The sequence below is a fragment of the Lagenorhynchus albirostris genome, chromosome 8 (assembly GCF_949774975.1).
Source record: "Lagenorhynchus albirostris chromosome 8, mLagAlb1.1, whole genome shotgun sequence".
In the NCBI taxonomy this organism is placed as follows: domain Eukaryota; kingdom Metazoa; phylum Chordata; class Mammalia; order Artiodactyla; family Delphinidae; genus Lagenorhynchus; species Lagenorhynchus albirostris.
The window spans coordinates 57,058,798-57,081,159 of NC_083102.1; the positions used below are offsets into that span (position 1 = coordinate 57,058,798).

The window sequence follows — 22,362 nt, forward strand, 5'->3', positions numbered from 1 at the left end:
AACAAAAAAACAAACAACCCAATCCAAAAATGGGCAGAAGCCCTAAATAGACATTTCTCCAAAGAAGATATACAGACTGCCAACAAACACATGAAAGAATGCTCAACATCATTAATCATTAGAGAAATGCATATTCAAAACTACAATGAGATATCATCTCACACCAGTCAGAATGGGCATCATCAAAAATTCTAGAAACAATAAATGCTGGAGAGGGTGTGGAGAAAAGGGAACACTCTTGCACTGCTGGTGGCAATGTGAATTGGTTCAGCCACTATGGAGAACAGTATGGAGGTTCCTTAACAAACTACAAATAGAACTACCATATGACCCAGCAATCCCACTACTGGGCATATACCCTGAGAAAACCATAATTCAAAAAGAGTCATGTACCAAAATGTTCATTGCAGCTCTATTTACAATAGCCTGGAGATGAAAACAACCTAAGTGCCCATCATCGAATGAATGGATAAAGAAGATGTGGCACATATATACAATGGAATATTACTCAGCCATAAAAAGAAACGAAACTGAGCTATTTGTAATGAGGTGGATAGACCTAGAGTCTGTCCTACAGAGTGAAGTAAGTCAGAAAGAGAGAGACAAATACCGTATGCTAACACATATATATGGAACTTAAGGAAAAAAAAAATGTCATGAAGAACCTAGGGGTAAGACAGGAATAAAGACACAGACCTACTGCAGAACGGACTTGAGGATATAGGGAGGGGGAAGGGTGAGCTGTGACAAAGCGAGAGAGAGGCATGGGCATACATACACTAAGAAACGTCAGGTAGATAGCTAGTGGGAAGCAGCCGCATAGTACGGGCATATCAGCTCGGTGCTTTGTGACCGCTTGGAGGGGTGGGATAGGGAGGGTGGGAGGGAGGAAGACGCAAGAGGGAAGAGATATGGGAACATGTATATGTAGAAGTGATTCATTTTGTTATAAAGCAGAAATTAACACACCATTGTAAAGCAATTATACCCCAATAAACATGTTAAAAAAATGGAAATGGACTAAATGCTCCCACCAAAAGACACAGATTGGCTGAATGGATACAAAACAAGACCCATATATTTGCTGTCTACAAGAGACCCGCTTCAGACCTAGAGACACATACAGACAGAAAGTAAGGGGATGGAAAAAGATATTCCATGCAAATGGAAACCAAAAGAAAGCTGGAGTAGCAATTCTCATATCACACAAAATAGACTTTAAAATAGAGACTATTAGAAGAGACAAAGAAGGACACTACATAACGATCAAGGGATCGATCCAAAAAGAACATACAACAATTGTAAATATTTATGCACCCAACATAGCAGCACCTCAATACATAAGGCAAATACTAACAGCCATAAAAGGGGAAATCAGTAACACATTCATAGTAGGGGACTTTAACACACCACTTTCACCAATGGACAGATCATCCAAAATGAAAATAAATAAGGAAACACAAGCTTTAAATGATACATTAAACAAGATGGACTTAATTGATAGTTATCGGACATTCCATCCAAAAACAACAGAATACACATTTTTCTCTAGTGCTCATGGAACATTCTCCAGGATAGATCATATCTTGGGTCACAAATCAAGCCTTGGTAAATTTAAGAAAATTGAAATTGTATCAAGTATCTTTTCCGACCACAAAGCCATGAGACCAGATATCAATTACAGGAAAAGATCTGTAAACAATACAAACACATGGAGGCTAAACAATACACAACTTAATAACGAAGTGATCAGTGAAGAAATCAAAGAGGAAGTAAAAAATACCTAGAAACAAATGACAATGGAGACACGATGACCCAAAATCTATGGGATGCAGCAAAAGCAGTTCTAAGAGGGAAGTTTATAGCTATACAATCCTACCTTAGGAAACAGGAAACATCTCGAATAAACAACCTAACCTTGCACCTAAAGCAATCAGAGAAAGAAGAACAAAAAAACCCCAAAATTAGCAGAAGGAAAGAAATCATAAAAATCAGATCAGAAATAAATGAAAAAGAAATGAAGGAAACGATAGCAAAGATCAATAAAATTAAAATGTGGTTCTTCGAGAAGATAAACAAAATTGATAAACCATTAGCCAGACTCATCAAGAAAAAGACGGAGAAGACTCAAATCAATAGAATTAGAAATGAAAAAGGAGAAGTAGCAACTGACACCGCAGAAATACAAAAGAGCATGAGAGATTACTACAAGCAACTCTATGCCGATAAAATGGACAACCTGGAAGAAATGGACAAATTCTTAGAAAGGCACAACCTGCCAAGACTGAATCAGGGAGAAATAGAAAATATGAACAGACCAATCACAAGCACTGAAATTGAAACTGTGATTAAAAATCTTCCAACAAAGAAAAGCCCAGGACCAGATGGCTTCACAGGCAAATTCTAGCAAACATTTAGTGAAGAGCTAACACCTAACCTCAAACTGTTCCAAAATATAGCAGAGGGAGGAACACTCCCAAATTCCTTCTACGAGGCCACCATCACCTTGATACCAAAACCAGACAAGGATGTCACAAAGAAAGAAAACTACAGGCCGATATCACTGATGTACATAGATGCAAAAATCCTCAACAAAATACTAGCAAACAGAATCCAACAGCACATTAAGAGGATCATACACCATGATCAAGTGGGGTTTATTCCGGGAATGCAAGGATTCTTCAATATACGCAAATCTATCAGTGAGATAAACCATATTAACAAACTGAAGGAGAAAAACCATATGATCATCTCAATAGATGCAGAGAAAGCTTTAACAAAGTTCAACACCCATTTATGATAAAAAGCTTGCAGAAAGTAGGCACAGAGGGAACTTTCCTCAACATAATAAAGGCCATATATGACAAGCCCACAGCCAACATCATCCTCAATGGTGAAAAACTGAAAACATTTCCACTAAGATCAGGAACAAGACAAGGTTGCCCACTCTCACCACTCTTATTCAACATAGTTTTGGAAGTTTTAGCCACAGCAATCAGAGGAGAAAAGGAAATAAAAGGAATCCAAATCGGAAAAGAAGAAGTAAAGCTGTCACTGTTTGCAGATGACATGATCCGATACATAGAGAATCCTAAAGATGCTACCAGAAAACTACTAGTGCTAATCAATGAATTTGGTAAAGTAGCAGGATACAAAATTAATGCACAGAAATCTCTGGCATTTCTATATACTAATGATGAAAAATCTGAAAGTGAAATCAAGAAAACACTCCCATTTACCATTGCAACAAAAAGAATAAAATATCTAGGAATAAACCTACCTAAGGAGACAAAAGACCTGTATGCAGAAAATTATAAGACACTGATGAAAGAAATTAAAGATGATACAAATAGATGGAGAGATATACCATGTTCTTGGATTGGAAGAATCAACATTGTGAAAATGACTCTACTACCCAAAGCAATCTATAGATTCAATGCAATCCCTATCAAACTACCACTGGCATTTTTCACAGAACTAGAACAAAAAATTTCACAATTTGTATGGAAACACAAAAGACCCCGAATAGCCAAAGCAATCTTGAGAACGAAAAAAGGAACTGGAGGAATCAGGCTCCCTGACTTCAGACTATAGTACAAAGCTACAGTTATCAAGACGGTATGGTACTGGCACAAAAACAGAAAGATAGATCAATGGAACAGGATAGAAAGCCCAGAGATAAACCCATGCACATATGGACACCTTATCTTTGATAAAGGTGGCAGGAATGTACACTGGAGAAAGGACAGCCTCTTCAATAAGTGGTGCTGGGAAAACTGGACAGGTACATGTAAAAGTATGAGATTAGATCACTGCCTAACACCATACTCAAAAATAAGCTCAAAATGGATTAAAGACCTAAATGTAAGACCAGAAACTATGAAACTCTTAGAGGAAAACATAGGCAGGACACTCTAAGACATAAATCACAGCAAGATCCTTTCTGACCCACCTCCTAGAGTAATGGAAATAAAAACAAAAATAAACAAATGGGACCTAATGAAACTTCAAAGCTTTTGCACAGCAAAGGAAACCATAAACAAGACCAAAAGACAACCCTCAGAATGGGAGAAAATATTTGCAAATGAAGCAACCGACAAAGGATTAATCTCTAAAATTTACAAGCAGCTCATGCAGCTCAATAACAAGAAAACAAACAACCCAATCCAAAAATGGGCAGAAGCGCTAAATAGACATTTCTCCAAAGAAGATATACAGACTGCCAACAAACACATGAAAGAATGCTCAACATCATTAATCATTAGAGAATGCAAATCAAAACTACAATGAGATATCATCTCACACCAGTCAGAATGGGCATCATCAAAAATTCTAGAAACAATAAATGCTGGAGAGGGTGTGGAGAAAAGGGAACACTCTTGCACTGCTGGTGGCAATGTGAATTGGTTCAGCCACTATGGAGAACAGTATGGAGGTTCCTTAAAAAGCTACAAATAGAACTACCATATGACCCAGCAATCCCACTACTGGGCATATACCCTGAGAAAACCGAAATTCAAAAAGAGTCATGTACCAAAATGTTCATTGCAGCTCTATTTACAATAGCCTGGAGATGAAAACAACCTAAGTGCCCATCATCGAATGAATGGATAAAGAAGATGAGGCACATATATACAATGGAATATTACTCAGCCATAAAAAGAAACGAAACTGAGCTATTTGTAATGAGGTGGATAGACCTAGAGTCTGTCCTACAGAGTGAAGTAAGTCAGAAAGAGAGAGACAAATACCGTATGCTAACACATATATATGGAACTTAAGAAAAAAAAAATGTCATGAAGAACCTAGGAGTAAGACAGGAATAAAGACACAGACCTACGGGAGAACGGACTTGAGGATATGGGGAGGGGGAAGGGTGAGCTGTGACAAAGCGAGAGAGAGGCATGGGCATACATACACTAACAAACGTAAGGTAGATAGCTAGTGGGAAGCAGCCGCATAGCACGGGGATATCAGCTCGGTGCTTTGTGACCGCTTGGAGGGGTGGGATAGGGAGGGTGGGAGGGAGGAAGACGCAAGAGGGAAGAGATATGGGAACATATGTATATGTAGAAGTGATTCATTTTGTTATAAAGCAGAAGTTAACACACCATTGTAAAGCAATTATACCCCAATAAACAGGTTAAAAAAAGAAAAAAAATGTAAATGGACTAAATGCTCCCACCAAAAGACACAGATTGGCTGAATGGATACAAAACAAGACCCATATATTTGCTGTTTACGAGACCCACTTTAGACCTAGAGAACATACAGACAGAAAGTAAGGGGATGGAAAAAGATATTCCATGCAAATGGAAACCAAAAGAAAGCTGGAGTAGCAATTCTCATATCACACAAAATAGACATCAAAATAGAGACTATTAGAAGAGACAAAGAAGGACACTACATAACGATCAAGGGATCGATCCAAAAAGAAGATACAACAATTGTAAATATTTATGCACCCAACATAGCAGCACCTCAATATATAAGGCAAATACTAACAGCCATAAAAGGGGAAATCGACAGTAACACATTCATAGTAGGGGACTTTAACAGCCCACTTTCACCAAAGGACAGATTATCCAAAATGAAAATAAAAAAGGAAACACAAGCTTTAAATGATACATTAAACAAGATGGACTTAATTGATAGTTATAGGACATTCCATCCAAAAACAACAGAATACACATTTTTCTCTAGTGCTCATGGAACATTCCCCAGGATAGATCATATCTTGGGTCACAAATCAAGCCTTGGTAAATTTAAGAAAACTGAAATTGTATCAAGTATCTTTTCCGACCACAAAGTCATGCGACCAGTATCAATTACAGGAAAAGATCTGTAAACAATACAAACACATGGAGGCTAAACAATACACAACTTAATAACGAAGTGATCAGTGAAGAAATCAAAGAGGAAGTAAAAAATACCTAGAAACAAATGACAATGGAGACACGATGACCCAAAATCTATGGGATGCAGCAAAAGCAGTTCTAAGAGGGAAGTTTATAGCTATACAATCCTACCTTAGGAAACAGGAAACATCTCGAATGAACAACCTAACCTTGCACCTAAAGCAATCAGAGAAAGAAGAACAAAAAAACCCCAAAATTAGCAGAAGGAAAGAAATCATAAAAATCAGATCAGAAATAAATGAAAAAGAAATGAAGGAAATGATAGCAAAGATCAATAAAACTAAAAGGTGGTTCTTCAAGGAGATAAACAAAATTGATAAACCATTAGCCAGACTCATCAAGAAAAAGACGGAGAAGACTCAAATCAATAGAATTAGAAATGAAAAAGGAGAAGTAGCAACTGACACTGCAGAAATACAAAAGAGCATGAGAGATTACTACAAGCAACTCTATGCCGATAAAATGGACAACCTGGAAGAAATGGACAAATTCTTAGAAAGGCACAACCTGCCAAGACTGAATCAGGAAGAAATAGAAAATATGAACAGACCAATCACAAGCACTGAAATTGAAACTGTGATTAAAAATCTTCCAACAAACAAAAGCCCAGGCCAGATGGCTTCACAGGCGAATTCTAGCAGACATTTAGTGAAGAGCTAACACCTATCCTTCTCAAACTGTTCCAAAATATAGCAGAGGGAGGAACACTCCCAAATTCCTTCTACGAGGCCACCATCACCTTGATACCAAATCCAGACAAGGATGTCACAAAGAAAGAAAACTACAGGCCGATATCACTGATGTACATAGCTGCAAATATCCTCAACAAAATACTAGCAAACAGTATCCAACAGCACATTAAGAGGATCATACACCATGATCAAGTGGGGTTTATTCCGGGAATGCAAGGATTCTTCAATATACGCAAATCTATCAGTGAAATACACCATATTAACAAACTGAAGGAGAAAAACGATATGATCGTCTCAATAGATGCAGAGAAAGCTTTTGACAAAATTCAACACCCATTTATGATAAAAAGCTTGCAGAAAGTAGGCATAGAGGGAACTTTCCTCAACATAATAAAGGCCATATATGACAAGCCCACAGCCAACATCATCCTCAATGGTGAAAAACTGAAAGCATTTCCACTAAGATCAGGAACAAGACAAGGTTGCCCACTCTCACCACTCTTATTCAACATAGTTTTGGAAGTTTTAGCCACAGCAATCAGAGGAGAAAAGGAAATAAAAGGAATCCAAATCGGAAAAGAAGAAGTAAAGCTGTCACTGTTTGCAGATGACATGATCCTATACATAGAGAATCCTAAAGATGCTACCAGAAAACTACCAGAGATAATCAACGAATTGGTAAAGTTGCAGGATACAAAATTAATGCACAGAACTCTCTTGTATTCCTATACACTAATGATGAAAAATCTGAAAGTGAAATCAAGAAAAAACTCCCATTTACCATTGCAACAAAAAGAATAAAATATCTAGGAATAAACCTACCTAAGGAGACAAAAGACCTATATGCAGAAAATTATAAGACACTGATGAAAAAATTAAAGATGATACAAATAGATGGAGAGATATACCATGTTCTTGGATTTGGAAGAATCAACATTGTGAAACTGACTCTACTACCCAAAGCAATCTATAGATTCAATGGAATCCCTATCAAACTACCACTGGCATTTTTCACAGAACTAGAACAAAAAATTTCACAATTTGTATGGAAACACAAAAGACCCCGAATAGCCAAAGCAATCTTAAGAACGAAAAACGGAGCTGGAGGAATCAGGCACCCTGACTTCAGACTATACTACAAAGCTACAGTAATCAAGACAGTATGGTACTGGCACAGAAACAGAAAGATAGATCAATGGAACAGGATAGAAAGCCCAGAGATAAAACCACGCACATATGGTCACCTTATCTTTGATAAAGGAGGCAGGAATGTACAGTGGAGAAAGGACAGCCTCTTCAATAAATGGTGCTGGGAAAACGGGATAGGTACATGGAAAAGTATCAGATTAGATCACTCCCTAACACCATACACAAAAATAAGCTCAAAATGGATTAAAGACCTAAATGTAAGGCCAAAAACTATGAAACTCTTAGAGGAAAACATAAGGAGAACACTCTATGACATAAATCACAGCAAGATCCTTTTTGACCCACCTCCTAGAGAAATGGAAATAAAAACAAAAATAAACAACTGGGACCTAATGAAACTTCAAAGCTTTTGCACAGCAACGGAAACCATAAACAAGACCAAAAGACAACCCTCAGAATGGGAGAAAATATTTGCAAATTAAGCAACTGACAAAGGATTAATTTCCAAAAGTTACAAGCAGCTCATGCAGCTCAATAACAAGAAAACAAACAACCCAATCCAAAAATGGGCAGAAGCCCTAAATAGACATTTCTCCAAAGAAGATATACAGACTGCCAACAAAGACATGAAAGAATGCTCAACATCATTAATCATTAGAGAAATGCAAATCAAAACTACAATCAGATATCATCTCACACCAGTCAGAATGGCCATCATCAAAAAATCTAGAAACAATAAATGCTGGAGAGGGTGTGGAGAAAAGAGAACACTCTTGCACTGCCGGTGGCAATGTGAATTGGTTCAGCCACTATGGAGAACAGTATGGAGGTTCCTTAAAAAACTACAAACAGAACTACCATATGACCCAGCAATCCCACTACTGGGCATATACCCTGAGAAAACCAAAATTCAAAAAGAGTCATGTACCAAAATGTTCATTGCAGCTCTATTTACCCCGGAGATGGAAACAACCTAAGGGCCCATGATCGAATGAATGGATAAAGAAGATGTGGCACATATATACAATGGAATATTACTCAGCCATAAAAAGAAACGAAATTGAGCTATTTGTAATGAGATGGATGGACCTAGAGTCTGTCATACAGAGTGAAGTAAGTCAGAAAGAGAAAGGCAAATACCATATGCTAACGCATATATATGGGATTTAAGAAAAAAAATGTCATGAAGAACCGAGGGGTAAGACAGGAATAAAGACACAGACCTACTAGGGAATGGACTTGAGGATATGGAGAGGGGGAAGGGTGAGCTGTGACAAAGCGAGAGAGAGGCATGGGCATACATACACTAACAAACGTAAGGTAGATAGCTAGTGGGAAGCAGCCGCATAGCACAGGGAAATCAGCTGGGTGCTCTGTGACCGCCTGGAGGGGTGGGATAGGGAGGGTGGGAGGGAGGGAGACGCAAGAGGGAAGAGATATGGGAACATATGTATATATATAACTGATTCATTTTGTTGTGAAGCAGAAACTAAGACACCATTGTAAAGCAATTATACTCCAATAAAGATGTTAAAAAAAAAGAATAAAAAAAGATGAGAGAACTAGGTATGGATTAAAAACACTGCATTTCCATAGAAATCTCAATATCCTGAGATGTAAGGCCCTGGCACAATGATAGCCTTTGCACAATTCAGGCTCTATGCAGTTCAAGAACTTTACATCTATAGTCTTCAGTGGGGTTATGCATCAGAATCACCTGGGATCCTTTTTTCAAAATACATATACCTAGGCCCCTTCCCCTAAAATTCTGAATCAGTATATTTAGAGTGAGGACCAGGCATAAATATTTTCAAAGTTCCGCAAGTGATTCTAACGTACAACTTTCACAAGGCGATTGCTTTCAGTGCAGTATTCATTTTTGAACAGTACAATTTTAAAAGCATTTGAAGAAACTAGGGAAGGCCCAGAGTAATTTGACATACAAAATAAACACTGGAGAATGAAAAAAGCCTCTAACAAAAACAGGCATATATTACTGAGTTTGTTTAGACTAGAGATAAAAGGCTTGGGGATGTTACTATGGTCAAATCTTATTGACTTGTTCACAGTGATCTTTAGAAGATCAAGCAAAAGAAATAGGTTTACCTCAAGTAAAAGACATTTTGTTGGTTGGACATAAAGTGCTTTTGATTACTTGGCAGTCTATATCCAGAGATCTTTAAGAAGACTCAGAATAGTCATTTGTCCTGAGTTTTTAACAGTGTCTCTAAGCACAGGATTAAAGATAAATTGGCTTCCACCTCCTCCTCCTACTTGTATGTGTTAGGCAAGATGAAAATTGTAAAACTATGGCAAAAACGAATCTTAGAGGTATTCCAAACCAGATTTGAGAATATCAGATCAAGTTTCTTAAAGTTAAAATCATATTCACTTACCATTTCAGCTAATAATTTATTTTGATGTTTAACTTCATGGCCTATTTCAATGGAAAGCTATAAAGTAGAAAGAGTAAACATTATTACTTACATAAATGTTTTTAAGTGTTATAAAGTAAAAACAATAATGACATTCTAAACATAAACAGTTTCTCAAATAAAACTGTATTCTAAAAATATAAAATATACTCTCTTCTTGTTACTTTTCTCACTGAAATTAATGAAAAATAAATTTAGAATTTCTATTCCTTCCCAACTATGGACACTGTCTCCCTGTTCTTCATTTTGATTTCATCTTAATATTCAATTCCATCTTTTAATTTTGGTACATATTTCTCTCCGGTTCTCTTATCCTTGCATTCTTTTTTCTCTATACTGTTTACACAATCGCATTTGTTTGTATATTTCTTCATTTACCTTTTAAAAATGTATACAAGTTCCCATATTATCAATTCAAATCCAGATATAAGCAATATTTTCCTAATGAATGTAGCATTACTTTGAATAAACATCTAAACTAATTATTTCTTTAGATTCTAAAGGTGTTTTTCTTTAAAATATGATAATAAATTGGAAAAAAACCCTCAAAAGTTAGTGTTACCCACATCCTGAAGCTATGCACAAAAGAGGCTGAGTCTAAATGAAATACCATAAGTGAGTACAGCTGCTATTCAAACCAAAACCTATCTAATACTTTATACAACAAATTCATCAAAGGCTTCATTTCTAAGATATGTGAATAAACACACTACTACTAAATCTTGGAAACTACTAAAAATCTTGGCAAACCACTGTAAAATATTGTTCTCAACTTATTTTGTGTGGAAAGCATCTGGGGTAATAGTGATGCAAAACCATGCTAGAATTCTATAGATCAGAATGTGAGCTTTTTCCCCAAATTTAACAATACAGAGATAATAAAGCACCTATGAAACTAGACAGCCCAAATCACCTATTTCTACAACTGTCATTCATGCCAGGGGAAGAAATTTACAGGAGAAAAAAGATTTCTTCTAACAAGAAGCCTAAATTATCAATATTGGAATTAAAAAAAAAATTGAATTCTTAATTTCCTCTGAATGTTGTATTTTTTATTTTTTTTATTTGTTTACATCTTTATTGGAGTATAATTGCTTTACAATGGTGTCTTTGTTTCTGCTTTATAACAAAGTGAATCAGTTATACATATACATATGTTCCCAAATCTCTTCCCTCTTGCGTCTCCCTCCCTCCCACCCTCCAGGCGGTTACAGAGCACCGAGCTGATCTCCCTGTGCAATGCGGCTGCTTCCCACTAGCTATCTATTTTACGTTTGGTAGTGTATATATGTCCATGCCTCTCTCTCGCTTTGTCACAGCTTACCCTTCCCCCTCCCCATATCCTCAAGTCCATTCTCTAGTAGGTCTGTGTCTTTATTCCTGTCTTACCCCTAGGTTCTTCACGACATTTTCTTTTTTCTTAAATTCCATATATATATGTTAGCATACAGTATTTGTCTTTCTCTTTCTGACTTACTTCACTCTGTATGACAGACTCTAGGTCTATCCACCTCATTACAAATAGCTCAATTTCGTTTCTTTTTATGGCTGAGTAATATTCTATTGTATATATGTGCCACATCTTCTTTATCCATTCATCCGATGATGGACACTTAGGTTGTTTCCATCTCCGGGCTATTGTAAATAGAGCTGCAATGAACATTTTGGTACATGACTCTTTTTGAATTATGGTTTTCTCAGGATATATGCCCAGTAGTGGGACTGCTGGGTCATATGGTAGTTCTATTTGTAGTTTGTTAAGGAACCTCCAGACTGTTCTCCATAGTGGCTGTACCAATTCACATTGCCACCAGCAGTGCAAGAGTGTTCCCTTTTCTCCACACCCTCTCCAGCGTTTATTGTTTCTAGATGTTTTTGATGATGGCCTGAATGTTGTATTTTTTAAATTATTAACATTATACAATATTGCTTAGTTTATAGATCAACTCCTTTTGATTTAATATGACCTTGAAAACAATACTCATTTCAGAATGTAACAGTCTCCAGGCTGAATATAATTCTATTTTCCAAAGACTAATCAGATAGCAGTTAGGTTTTGGCAGCATAAGCTTCCAGTGAATGCTCTGTAAGTGTACTGTATGTTTATTTTAATGCGGAATCAATCACATACACTGTTAAAACCATCTTCTGGTAATCCTTTATTTAATATATATTAAGTCAATACCACTATAAGGAATTATGGTAAGTGCTATGTAGAATATAAAACTAAGTACAATAGAAAACCCTATTTCTGGTAAATTTCTTTTACATACAAATAATTCCAATGCAGATCATTATGCAATAAGTGCTACAGAAACGGTACAAATGGTCTTATGTTCATAAGGAAAAGGTTACTTTTATGTGGTGATCAGGAATGGCCTGGAGGAGAGAAGATGCAATGAGGTGGAGCCTTTCAGAAGGGCAAGACTTCAGCCAATGTCAGGAGGGAGAGGCAGTCTAAGGCAAAGTGATAGCATGCCCAAAGATACAGGAGTGGGAGAATGACAGCATGCGTAGGACACAAGGAGTACTTGAATTTGTCTGGCAGAAAGCATGTATACATTCTGGAGGTACAGGTGGTAAGGTCTGAAAAGCTGTGGACAATATTTGCAGAACCTATTTGATGGAACTATAGAGTGTGAACTTCATTTCTTACATCATGGGAGGCCACTGAAGACTTCTGGGAGCGAGGATGCAAATTAAAAAATACTCTAAAAAGATGACTGGTGACAGGGTGTAGCTCAGACCAAAACATGGGAAAAATTAGGAACAGATAGGTTAAAAGACTTTCCCAACAGTTCACCTAAGAAAACCGGGGGATAGTATTAGAAAGAGAAAGGTGGAAATAGGAACAGTAGAAAAAAAAGCACAGGACTTGGTGACTGACGTGAGGTACAAAGGCAGAAACATGAAAGACAGATTTGTAGCTTTTGAGACTAGAAGAAGAAAAGTCAGAAGATGAGCTGCTTGGGGGTGGAAGGTGGATTGCTCTGAGACATTAGTACAGACAACATACAGTATTTTAGATTTAACTACAAAAAAAAAATTCTGAAGTTAAGAACAAAACAAATATACCATATGTTTTGATTGGCCACATTTTCTAAACTTGTACTTAAATCATGTCTAAATTTTGAGTCATGTTGCTAAAACTTAATTGCTATTTCATTAGCCTTTGGAAAGTAGAATTGTAAAAGCCTGGAGACTGTTATATTTTGAAATGAGTATGGTTTTCAAGGTCATATTAAATCAAAAGTAGTTGATCTATGAACTAAGCAATTTTGTATAATGTGAATAATTTAGAAAATACAACATTTAGAGGAAATTAAGAATGAAATGATTTTTTTTTAAATTCCAATATTGATAATTTAGGCTTGTTAGAAGAAAGTTTTTTTCTCCTGGAAATTTCTTTCCCTGGCGTGAATGACAGTTGTAGAAAGTAGTTAGGTGATTTGGGCTATCTAGTTTCATAGGTGCTTTATTATCTCTGAATTGTTAAATTTGGGGAAAAAAAGCTCATATCACCAAACTACACTATTTTGTAACTGAATTCCTTAGTATGATACCAATAAAAGTATATATTTTATAAGTATAAAATATACATGTATATATAAATACACAAATTAAAAAGTATATAATATGTGCTTTATACTTACAGATTTTATAGCAGTTACTTTGTTTCTCAGACTTTCCGTTAGTCTCTCATTTTCTTCTTCACAGGCACTATACCCACTATTAGGATAGCCATAGTTCCCATAGTTGCCAGGAGGTACTCCTTCACCTGCAAGGATTAGAGTCACAAGCAGAGTTGCAGCAAAAACTTTTGAAACCTTGACAAGAAAGAACCGAAAAAGACCCCTGGAGGGCGTTGCAGACCACGTATGTCTATTATTCACACTCCAAATGAACTTTAAAAATTAATAACCAAATAGAGATTAGAACAATTCTAATACCCTCTCTTAAGCAAAGAATACTGAATTCAGTTCAAAACACATTTGTTGACTGCATATTGATTGCCCACAAGACACTAAAATAGGCACTGATATATAAGGAGATTCTGGACACATTTCCTGCTCCCTAGAACTACACAGTTTAAAAAAAAAATCTAAAAGTATCATAACATCAACTACCTATGGAAGAAGCTTGGCTATGAAGAGAAAGGCAGAAAGAGAATAATACAGCAAGATGAAGTTCATGGCAGAGGGAGGGTCCTTTACTAGCATCTCTTTCTTTTAAATAGAAAAGAGCTGGAATAACTTGGAGAATATTAGCTGAGATTTAAGAGAGGGACTCATTCATTCTTCAACAAATACTTGAGAAACTCCATGTATCAGATTCATTGTTCTTTCTAGGTGCCACTTTTTGGAGCTCATCTTCTAGGGAATAGCATTGGGATACAGGACTGTAGTCCCAGCCACTGCCTAATATAGTATTTGATATTCATCAGGCAATCAAACAGGTAGAGTGAGCCTTGAACAGTGAATACATATACTAACATGTTGGAGGATTGAGAGAGGAAAGCATAGCTGACAGTGTTATCTAACCGCATTTTTTTTTTAAACTATTGACAATTTTCTCAGTAAAAAAGAGAAAAGCCTGTCTTTGAAGAATGGTGATCATTTGGGGGAATAAACAGTAAAGAGGATAATGGAGGAAAGTGACTAGGGTTATACAGGATTACTACAGGGATAAAGCAATCCTGCCTGAGGCAATATATTGTAGTGTGATTTTTCTCCAGAAGAACTCATCAGCCTAAGTTAGCCCATGAAACGCTGGATGGTTGGACTGATCAAGAGTTGGAGGTTTACAGTGTTGGGGCTGCTGAAGAACAGAGCCCCAAGAGGATGAGATTCCTTGCAAAAAGACTGGGTGAATATATGGATTATGGGGATTCAACTGGACAAGGACTGAAGTAGTGTTAACAGAGGCCTGAGAATATGGAGGAAAGGGATGATACAGAAACTAAAGGTCTCCATAAACTCAAAGAGTGGATGGAGTGGCAGTGACAGTAATATATGGAAGGGCTGGAAGTAGCAGGCAGCACTGGTTGTTGAAGAAAGGTCAAAGTGTGAATAGAAAGCTCTTTCAAGGCACAGCCAAATCTCACTTTCTCTAAAGAGCAAAACTCTCTCCTTTGAATTCTTACAGCTCTGACTATATGTAACACTAATATCACACTCTAGACTGCACTTCAAGGGCAGAAAGTAAATTTGTTCTGCTCGTGGCTATAGATCCCCCCACAAATATACACACACAGTAAGGCACACCCAGTAAATACTTGTAAATTAACTAATTAATGAACAGAATCTGAATTCACTGTTATTCAACTTTGAATGTGCCTGGCTTTGTCAGCAGTGGGGTCACAGGCTTCTTTGAGGACAGAGGCAGTGAGGCAGTGTCTCAACCTTCTTCTATATCCCCTGTACCTAATAAGTACTTTACACGCAGCAGACACACAATCTCCACCACCACAAAAACCACAACAAAATGCTAAACGAGTATGTTCCTGAGGAGAAGAAGTCGCTTTCCCCAAATTTTCCCTCAACTGCTGACACACTATCCACAAAGCTAAGTGTGCCATTATAAAAGTTAAGGACTCAGGTCACTAGACATAATATTTTCCTCCACTCAGTGATTAAAATCATCATTTAAACAATGCATTCTCACCCTATTCATCAATGATACTCTGTACAAACTCTAATAAGGACCAAAATCCTTACAGAAAAGAAAAATGTCTTCATATTTTATGTGACTAAGGTCCTAGATATATAACGTTTGTCCAATAAGTCATTACTGACTGGATGAATTTAACCACTTGACAACCAAGGAATTCATTTCTAAATTAATGGCTATTTGTCTCACTTTCTTTATTGTTATTTTTCCCTATCTTAATTTTGTTTTTAGAGTTCTTCAATACTGTCCCATTTATTAAAAGTGAAATTCTCAGAAGTATTTCAAGGCACATTTCTTCTATTAAAGAGTTAATCTTCCCTCACACCATCATTCACTACCAATATTAATTAATAAATAAATAAAATGTTAGGAGTTGTTATTCTTTTTTTTTTTTTTTGCGGTACGCGGGCCTCTCACTGCTGTGGGCTCTCCCGCCACAGAGCACAGGCTCCGGACGCCCAGGCCCAGCGGCCATGGCTCACAGGGCCCAGCCGCTCCGCGGCATGTGGGATCTTCCCGGACCGGGGCACGAACCCACGTCCCCTGCATCGGCAGGCGGACTCCCAACCACTGCGCCACCAGGGAAGCCCAGGAGTTGTTATTCTTTGTGTGACTTAACTGCTATAAAAAGTTGTAGGAAAGCTAATGGGTGCCAAAGATGATCCTCAGACTTTGTCCATTAGACAAATGCTACTTTTGGATAGTTTCTATCAATAACTGAACCAAATCACCGAGAGGGACATGTGAAGTGTGGAAGCTTCTCCACATGAATATCTACTGATTCACAATCCCAGGTTTAAAGTTCCAGGTCAATACAGACTGATCCTTTAAAAAAAAAAAAAAAAAAGCTCTTGTCACATCATGTCACATCACACCAATGTAAATTACAGCAATTGATACATCACCTTTCCTCCTCTCAACTACAGGGGAGCTTAAAAACAAAAAACAAACAAACAAAAAACCACTCTAGTCTAGAGATTGTAATTTCATTAGTCTGGGCTAGGGTCCGGGTATCAAAGCCCTAAAAGCTCTCCAGGTGATTCTAATGTACAGTCAGGGCTCAGAACCATCATTTCTCTAGTCCCTTTCCTGCAATTTATCATGGCTCACTGCTGCACAAAAACATTCAAAGGGGCCAAAAGACCTACCAATGAGATCCAAATTCCTTGGCCTAGCACTCAAAGGTCTACACAATGTGGTTGGTTCTGGTTCTATGTCTCCTACTTCAACCAAATTGGCTTAATCATAATCCTTTAAAACACATCATTCATAATTCTAGATTCCAGCCCTACAACTATTTCTGGGGGGAAAGGGTCATCCTTCCAACTGGAAATTACCTCTCCTACACTTCATTATTTAAGCTTTAGTTCAAGTTCCTATGTCTCCACAAAGTACCAAGTGCTCTATCTGTGAAATCCCCGAGACATTCACTACCTGTAGAACTTATTTGGTATTTGGTTGTATAGCTACCGCCTTGTACTATAATTTATCTTTGTACATATTTCTACTCCTCAACTAGATTGGAAGCTTTGGGGAACACAAGCAGAGCTATAAACGACTGTATACCTAGAGCTTACTCAAGTACACAATACATGTTTGCTGTCATTAGTAATGATAAAAAGGAAAAACATTTAGGTATATAAAATTAACCTTGTTCAAAATGAGTTATATTTTTTCTCTACAATTTATTTGGCCAACTTTCCTTCTATGATCCAAGTATTCACAAAAACTACATTTTTCAAAAGCTGTTTCTCATACTACAATTTACTAATGAATGTACATGCCTAGAGTTACTAGCAACTTTCACTAACTTTAAATACCTGACACTTGAAAACTTTTTTTTCTTTTTCCATCTTACAAGAACTGAAAAAGGTAACATTATCTTTTTTCAATATTTCATATATTTTCTCAGGTATATTGTACACTGATTTGGCAGGTGTTTTCTTTTTCCCAATTATCTCTTAATAGTTTCAGAACCAGAAAATGCTGTTTTAATGGCTCTGTGTTATAATAGCCCATTATAAGTCCTTGTGCCTAATTTGTTCCTGCTGCTTGGTGAACCTGCTTCCTAAGCTAAAAGGTCAAGAACAAATGCTAAGTCACCAAGAATTACTACATTCTACCGTCTTACCAGTGGAACAAGGCTCAGATAAGAACTGTTCTGGGTAAAACGGCCTTTAACAGTAATGATACGTACGTTTACCTTTGTAACTCACTGTAACCAGGCTAATATGATTATTATTAGTGTGCTCTGCATGCAACACTCTTCAAACTTCGCTTCTGAAGAAACTAACATCAGGTCCAATAAAAAGAAACCGAAGACAGCAATTTCCATAATCACGCTCAGACCACCAATAACACTAAAAGACTCATCACTGAGTTGGCACCCGTACATTCCTCACCTCCAGTCCTCCACTACTCTCTGTAAACCTACCATCCACACCTGGGACTGAACTAAACTTAAGGAACGCCCCAGGATCTCGGACAAATGGTGTGTTTCCACTTGGTATCGCCTTCAAAGACCCCTCTATACACCCTGCTCTCTGGTTCAGATTCCAGAGACATGAAACAGATCCGATTTCCTTCCGCGTCCCCGCGCCCAGCACGGCCAGTTCTAGGGCCCCCGAACTTAGAATCTCAGTCCTCTTCTTACCCAGGCCTGCACGCCTCATCCTGCCAGAGGAGCGGGGGAAAAGGCGGGCGGAGGGGTGGGAAGACGCCAGGGGTCACCCGGACTGCGTCCTCAGTACCGGGGCCCGGCGAAAGAGCAACTTCTTCCCGTAAAGCGCCACGACATCAGAGTAGTCTAAACGTGGCGCTGGCTGATGGCGTCACCCAAGGCGCTTCTCGGCGCCCAGCGAGGCGGCCGCATGACCGAACTACATTCTGGGAAATGTAGTTCGCCGCCGAGGCCGGGAGTGTGGTAGGGGCGTGGGGGTGAACCAGGCTGGAGGAGCGGGCGGGGCTTCCGGAAAAGGGACGCGCGCTGCCCCGGTTCTGACTGCGAGCCTGGGACCATGGATCTCAGCTGCGGCCTGGCTCTTTCTCTCAGCTGTCGGCCCCCGAGTTTAACGCTATACATCTGTCCCTCCCAGACCATGAGAGGATGGTTGACTTCTCTTTCCAGGTGCCGCCTTTCCCTTCCTCTCACCTCGATTTAGTTCAGGTAAAGTCAAAGAAAACTTTATCCAAGTTTCTGATCTCACACATAAGTAATCTGAGACCCAGAGACGGGAAGGAAGAGTGTAGCCCATCGGTGCCGGGTCACCAGTGGTGTAGGGAAAACCAGGCCCCTTGCACTAGGGCTGCTGCTCGGATTAAAACAGCCGATAAAAGTAACAGGGTCTCCTCGGAAGCACTGAAGACTTCGTTCCCTGTTTCCGAGTTTGTTGCATTTCTAGAAAGAACCGCGGCCATTAGCTGTTAAGGGCTCGAGGGACCCCTCAGCTTCCTCCCACTTAGACCTTTTTAACTTACACAAAGGATACTGAAATACAGTTTACACAGGGTAATGTGCCAATTTAAACGGGGTGCTGGCGGGGGTGGAGTGGTACTGGAATCGGGATTAGTCCTAGAATTTCATTTTATCTCACAGGATTATCGTGAGGATTAAATGAGATAACTTTTTATAAAAAGAAGTCTGATACATAGTAGATGCTCAAAAACCACTGGATGCTTGCTTGCTGTTTTGTCGTCGCTGCTGTATGACAGTGGGATAATCGCCACACTATAGACTTCTGAGAATGCAATGTCTGATCATTTAGTGTTCCCTCATAGTGTCTCAGTATGAACATTGACTATAGTAGTGTCAGAGTAAGTCTCTGCTCTAAGGTCGTTTTTGTAAAATACACACACCCCAAAAAACAATTTTTAATAAAAGTTATTAACCTGGGAAATAAGCTTAATCCAATAGCGTTTTGAGAGGAAAACAGTATTCATAAAAATAAACAACCATTCTCTAAAAACATGAGAATTAAATGAAGATTTTATCAGAAACAATTATTGCAAATAAACACTGACGTTTCAATAAGAGAGATGATGGCATTTTATCTTACAATCTGTGACAGTTCTTTTGTAAGAAGTACACGTGTTCTATAAGCAAAACATGTCAGAAAAATCATCTTGCTTAAAGAAGCCTTTCTCATATTAATGTAATTTTTTAAATCTAATGTTGAGTTTACCAAAACATCATTTAAATTACATATGTACTTATCCTTTTATAAACTACTTCCCCTACATGGTAGGGAGATATAATAATAAAATATAAAAGGGATAAAAAATAAAGTAATAAAGGGTACCAAGAATATAACTCAAAACAGGCAAAGCTGGTTTGTATTGAGCTTGTGACCCAAAAATCCAAATAGTTGCTTATCGCTTCTGTTGCCAGTCTCAAGTTAGGATAATCCTAGCTGAGAAGATTTTGCATGCAAAAGATGAAGTGGAAAAGATGCATTTAATACACAGAAAAATAGTTATTCAGTGGGACCACAGTTGACATAGAGACTAGAGAGAGTTCTCTTCACTTTTATCATTTTCTATTTTTCTTTTCCTTTTTAATAAAATCCCTAACTCTTCTTACTAAATGAAGACCAATAAAATTCTTAGAGATGAAGAGTATTTAGAACTTTTTTTCAATTCTCATAGGATAATTTCATAGAAAACATCTAATCTTTGGGGTCTCTAGGAAATGAATGATGAAAAATGACAATTAGTCTTTACTACTATTTCTTGTAGTAATTACAGAAACAAGAATACGAGCAGGAAATGTCTGAATCGTGGTGCAAAATTTGAAACTTTTCATTTTCAAAACTGCCTAAATCAACATAAACAAAATTTCCAATCATGGAACAAATTCAGTGTATCAAGCATAATATTTGAAGGACATTTTATGTCCTTCTAAGTAAAGAAAAATAAAATTTTAAATTATTGACATGAATTTTACCCTTTAGATTGTTCAGTTTTAAATGCAAGCATGAGAGCATTTAACTCATATGTGAAATCACCAAAATCACACAGTTCGAATTTCATAGCTCATATGTGAGCATGTATAATATTTTGCAGAAACACTGCACAAAACTAATTCAACTGTTTTTATTCCAATCTTGATGTGCACCAGGTCTTGATAGTCTACCAAAACTTGGTCTTCATCTTATTGGTGAGTTAGGAGGGACTGAAAAGTAAAGTAATTACGGTTGCCCTATCTTTTCCTTTCCTTCGATGTCATCATTTTAAATATAACTGCCTAATACAAGGAAATAAGATGAGTAAGGAAGAATATAAGTTTCCTTGGATGTTTTCTTCTTTCTGCAGAAGAACTTCTGGTTCATGTGGTCTTTCAGGGCTGTCAGTGCCCGCACTTATTCAGTCACAGACTTAAAACACTTACCTTGTACTCACTTTGAGTTTTGCAGAACTTCCATGCATTATGTGTCCACTGGAATTCTGTGCTTGTGGAACATCACAAGTGTTACATGTGAATGGAACATCACAAGTGTTACATGTGAATATGAACAATAAACATGCATATTGCCATCTCCTCTGCTCATATGCATGCTCCACGGTTCCATTAGTTCAAAACAGTGAGTGCAGAGCATTAAACCAGGCAGGATGTTCTTCTAGCCAAGAGACCTATGCAACTGCAAAGATTGCAAACTGGTGAACTTGGCCCTGGGACACAGAGAGAAATCTTCCAAGGTAATGGGGACATAGTTGGTAGAGAAAAAGGAAGAAAGTGAGTGAATACAGAGGATATATATATCGACAGGGAGAGACTGATCAAGGTGAAATAACTGAGAGGTGAAATTCTCAGGGAAACAAGAAAATAGAGCATGCAGGTGCTGCCCCAAGCAGAAGGAAAGAAGAAGGAAGGGAAGAGGTTGTTAGTTGCACCATTTTCCCAAACCACCCGCCGAGTTGGTCTCAGTAAGTGGTTAATGAACCATAGATGAGTGAAATTCTTGTGACTTGGCATGTATAAGCAGTAGAAAAATTTTTCTCAAGGCAGGCATGATCCCAGAAAACCTGAATGATAGGGTGTGATTGCAGGGATAAGGCTTTTTCTTGTGTTTAACTCCAAGACGTTTCACTCTTCCAGCAATTCAGATGTATTACTTAGACCTCATTCTGGGAAATGACTCCTTCCTTAATGTCAGTGAATCAGTAGCTTTGATTTTTTTTTTTTCTGAATATCTGGACCCATAGCGGAGCTAAATTTCAAACTGCACTTTGCATAGGCTGCCCTTTTAATATTCCAATTTTAGACAGATTTTTGACATTTTTAAAACATTGTTTTAGGTTAAAGATGATACGTTTAATTTCCATTGCTTAGAAAATATTGGTGTTGTATGTTTTAAAAGGCTCTGCATTATGACTCAATGTTAGAAACCAGAATATCTAACTTACAAACTGTTTTAAAAGGTATTTTTAAATGAACAGTAAAGTTAACAATGAGTAAAGTTGGCATGATGTTATATTTCTTGCAGGACTTTTTGTTGTTTT

The 22,362-nt window shown here is 37.7% G+C and overlaps 1 protein-coding gene across 1 annotated transcript in view; it reads right to left on the reverse strand.

The window, feature by feature from the left end:
- BET1 (Bet1 golgi vesicular membrane trafficking protein) overlaps nt 1–18,689 on the reverse strand; it is a 42,750-nt gene extending 24,061 nt beyond the window's left edge. The window contains exons 1-3 of the mRNA XM_060156090.1: nt 18,518–18,689; nt 13,848–13,972; nt 10,156–10,212 (exon numbers count right to left, since the gene is read on the reverse strand). Of these exons, the coding sequence (XP_060012073.1) occupies nt 10,156–10,212; nt 13,848–13,972; nt 18,518–18,536 (201 nt within the window). The 5' untranslated portion in view covers nt 18,537–18,689. The remainder of the gene's footprint in view (nt 1–10,155; nt 10,213–13,847; nt 13,973–18,517) is intronic.
- Between the last annotated feature and the right edge of the window lie 3,673 nt (nt 18,690–22,362).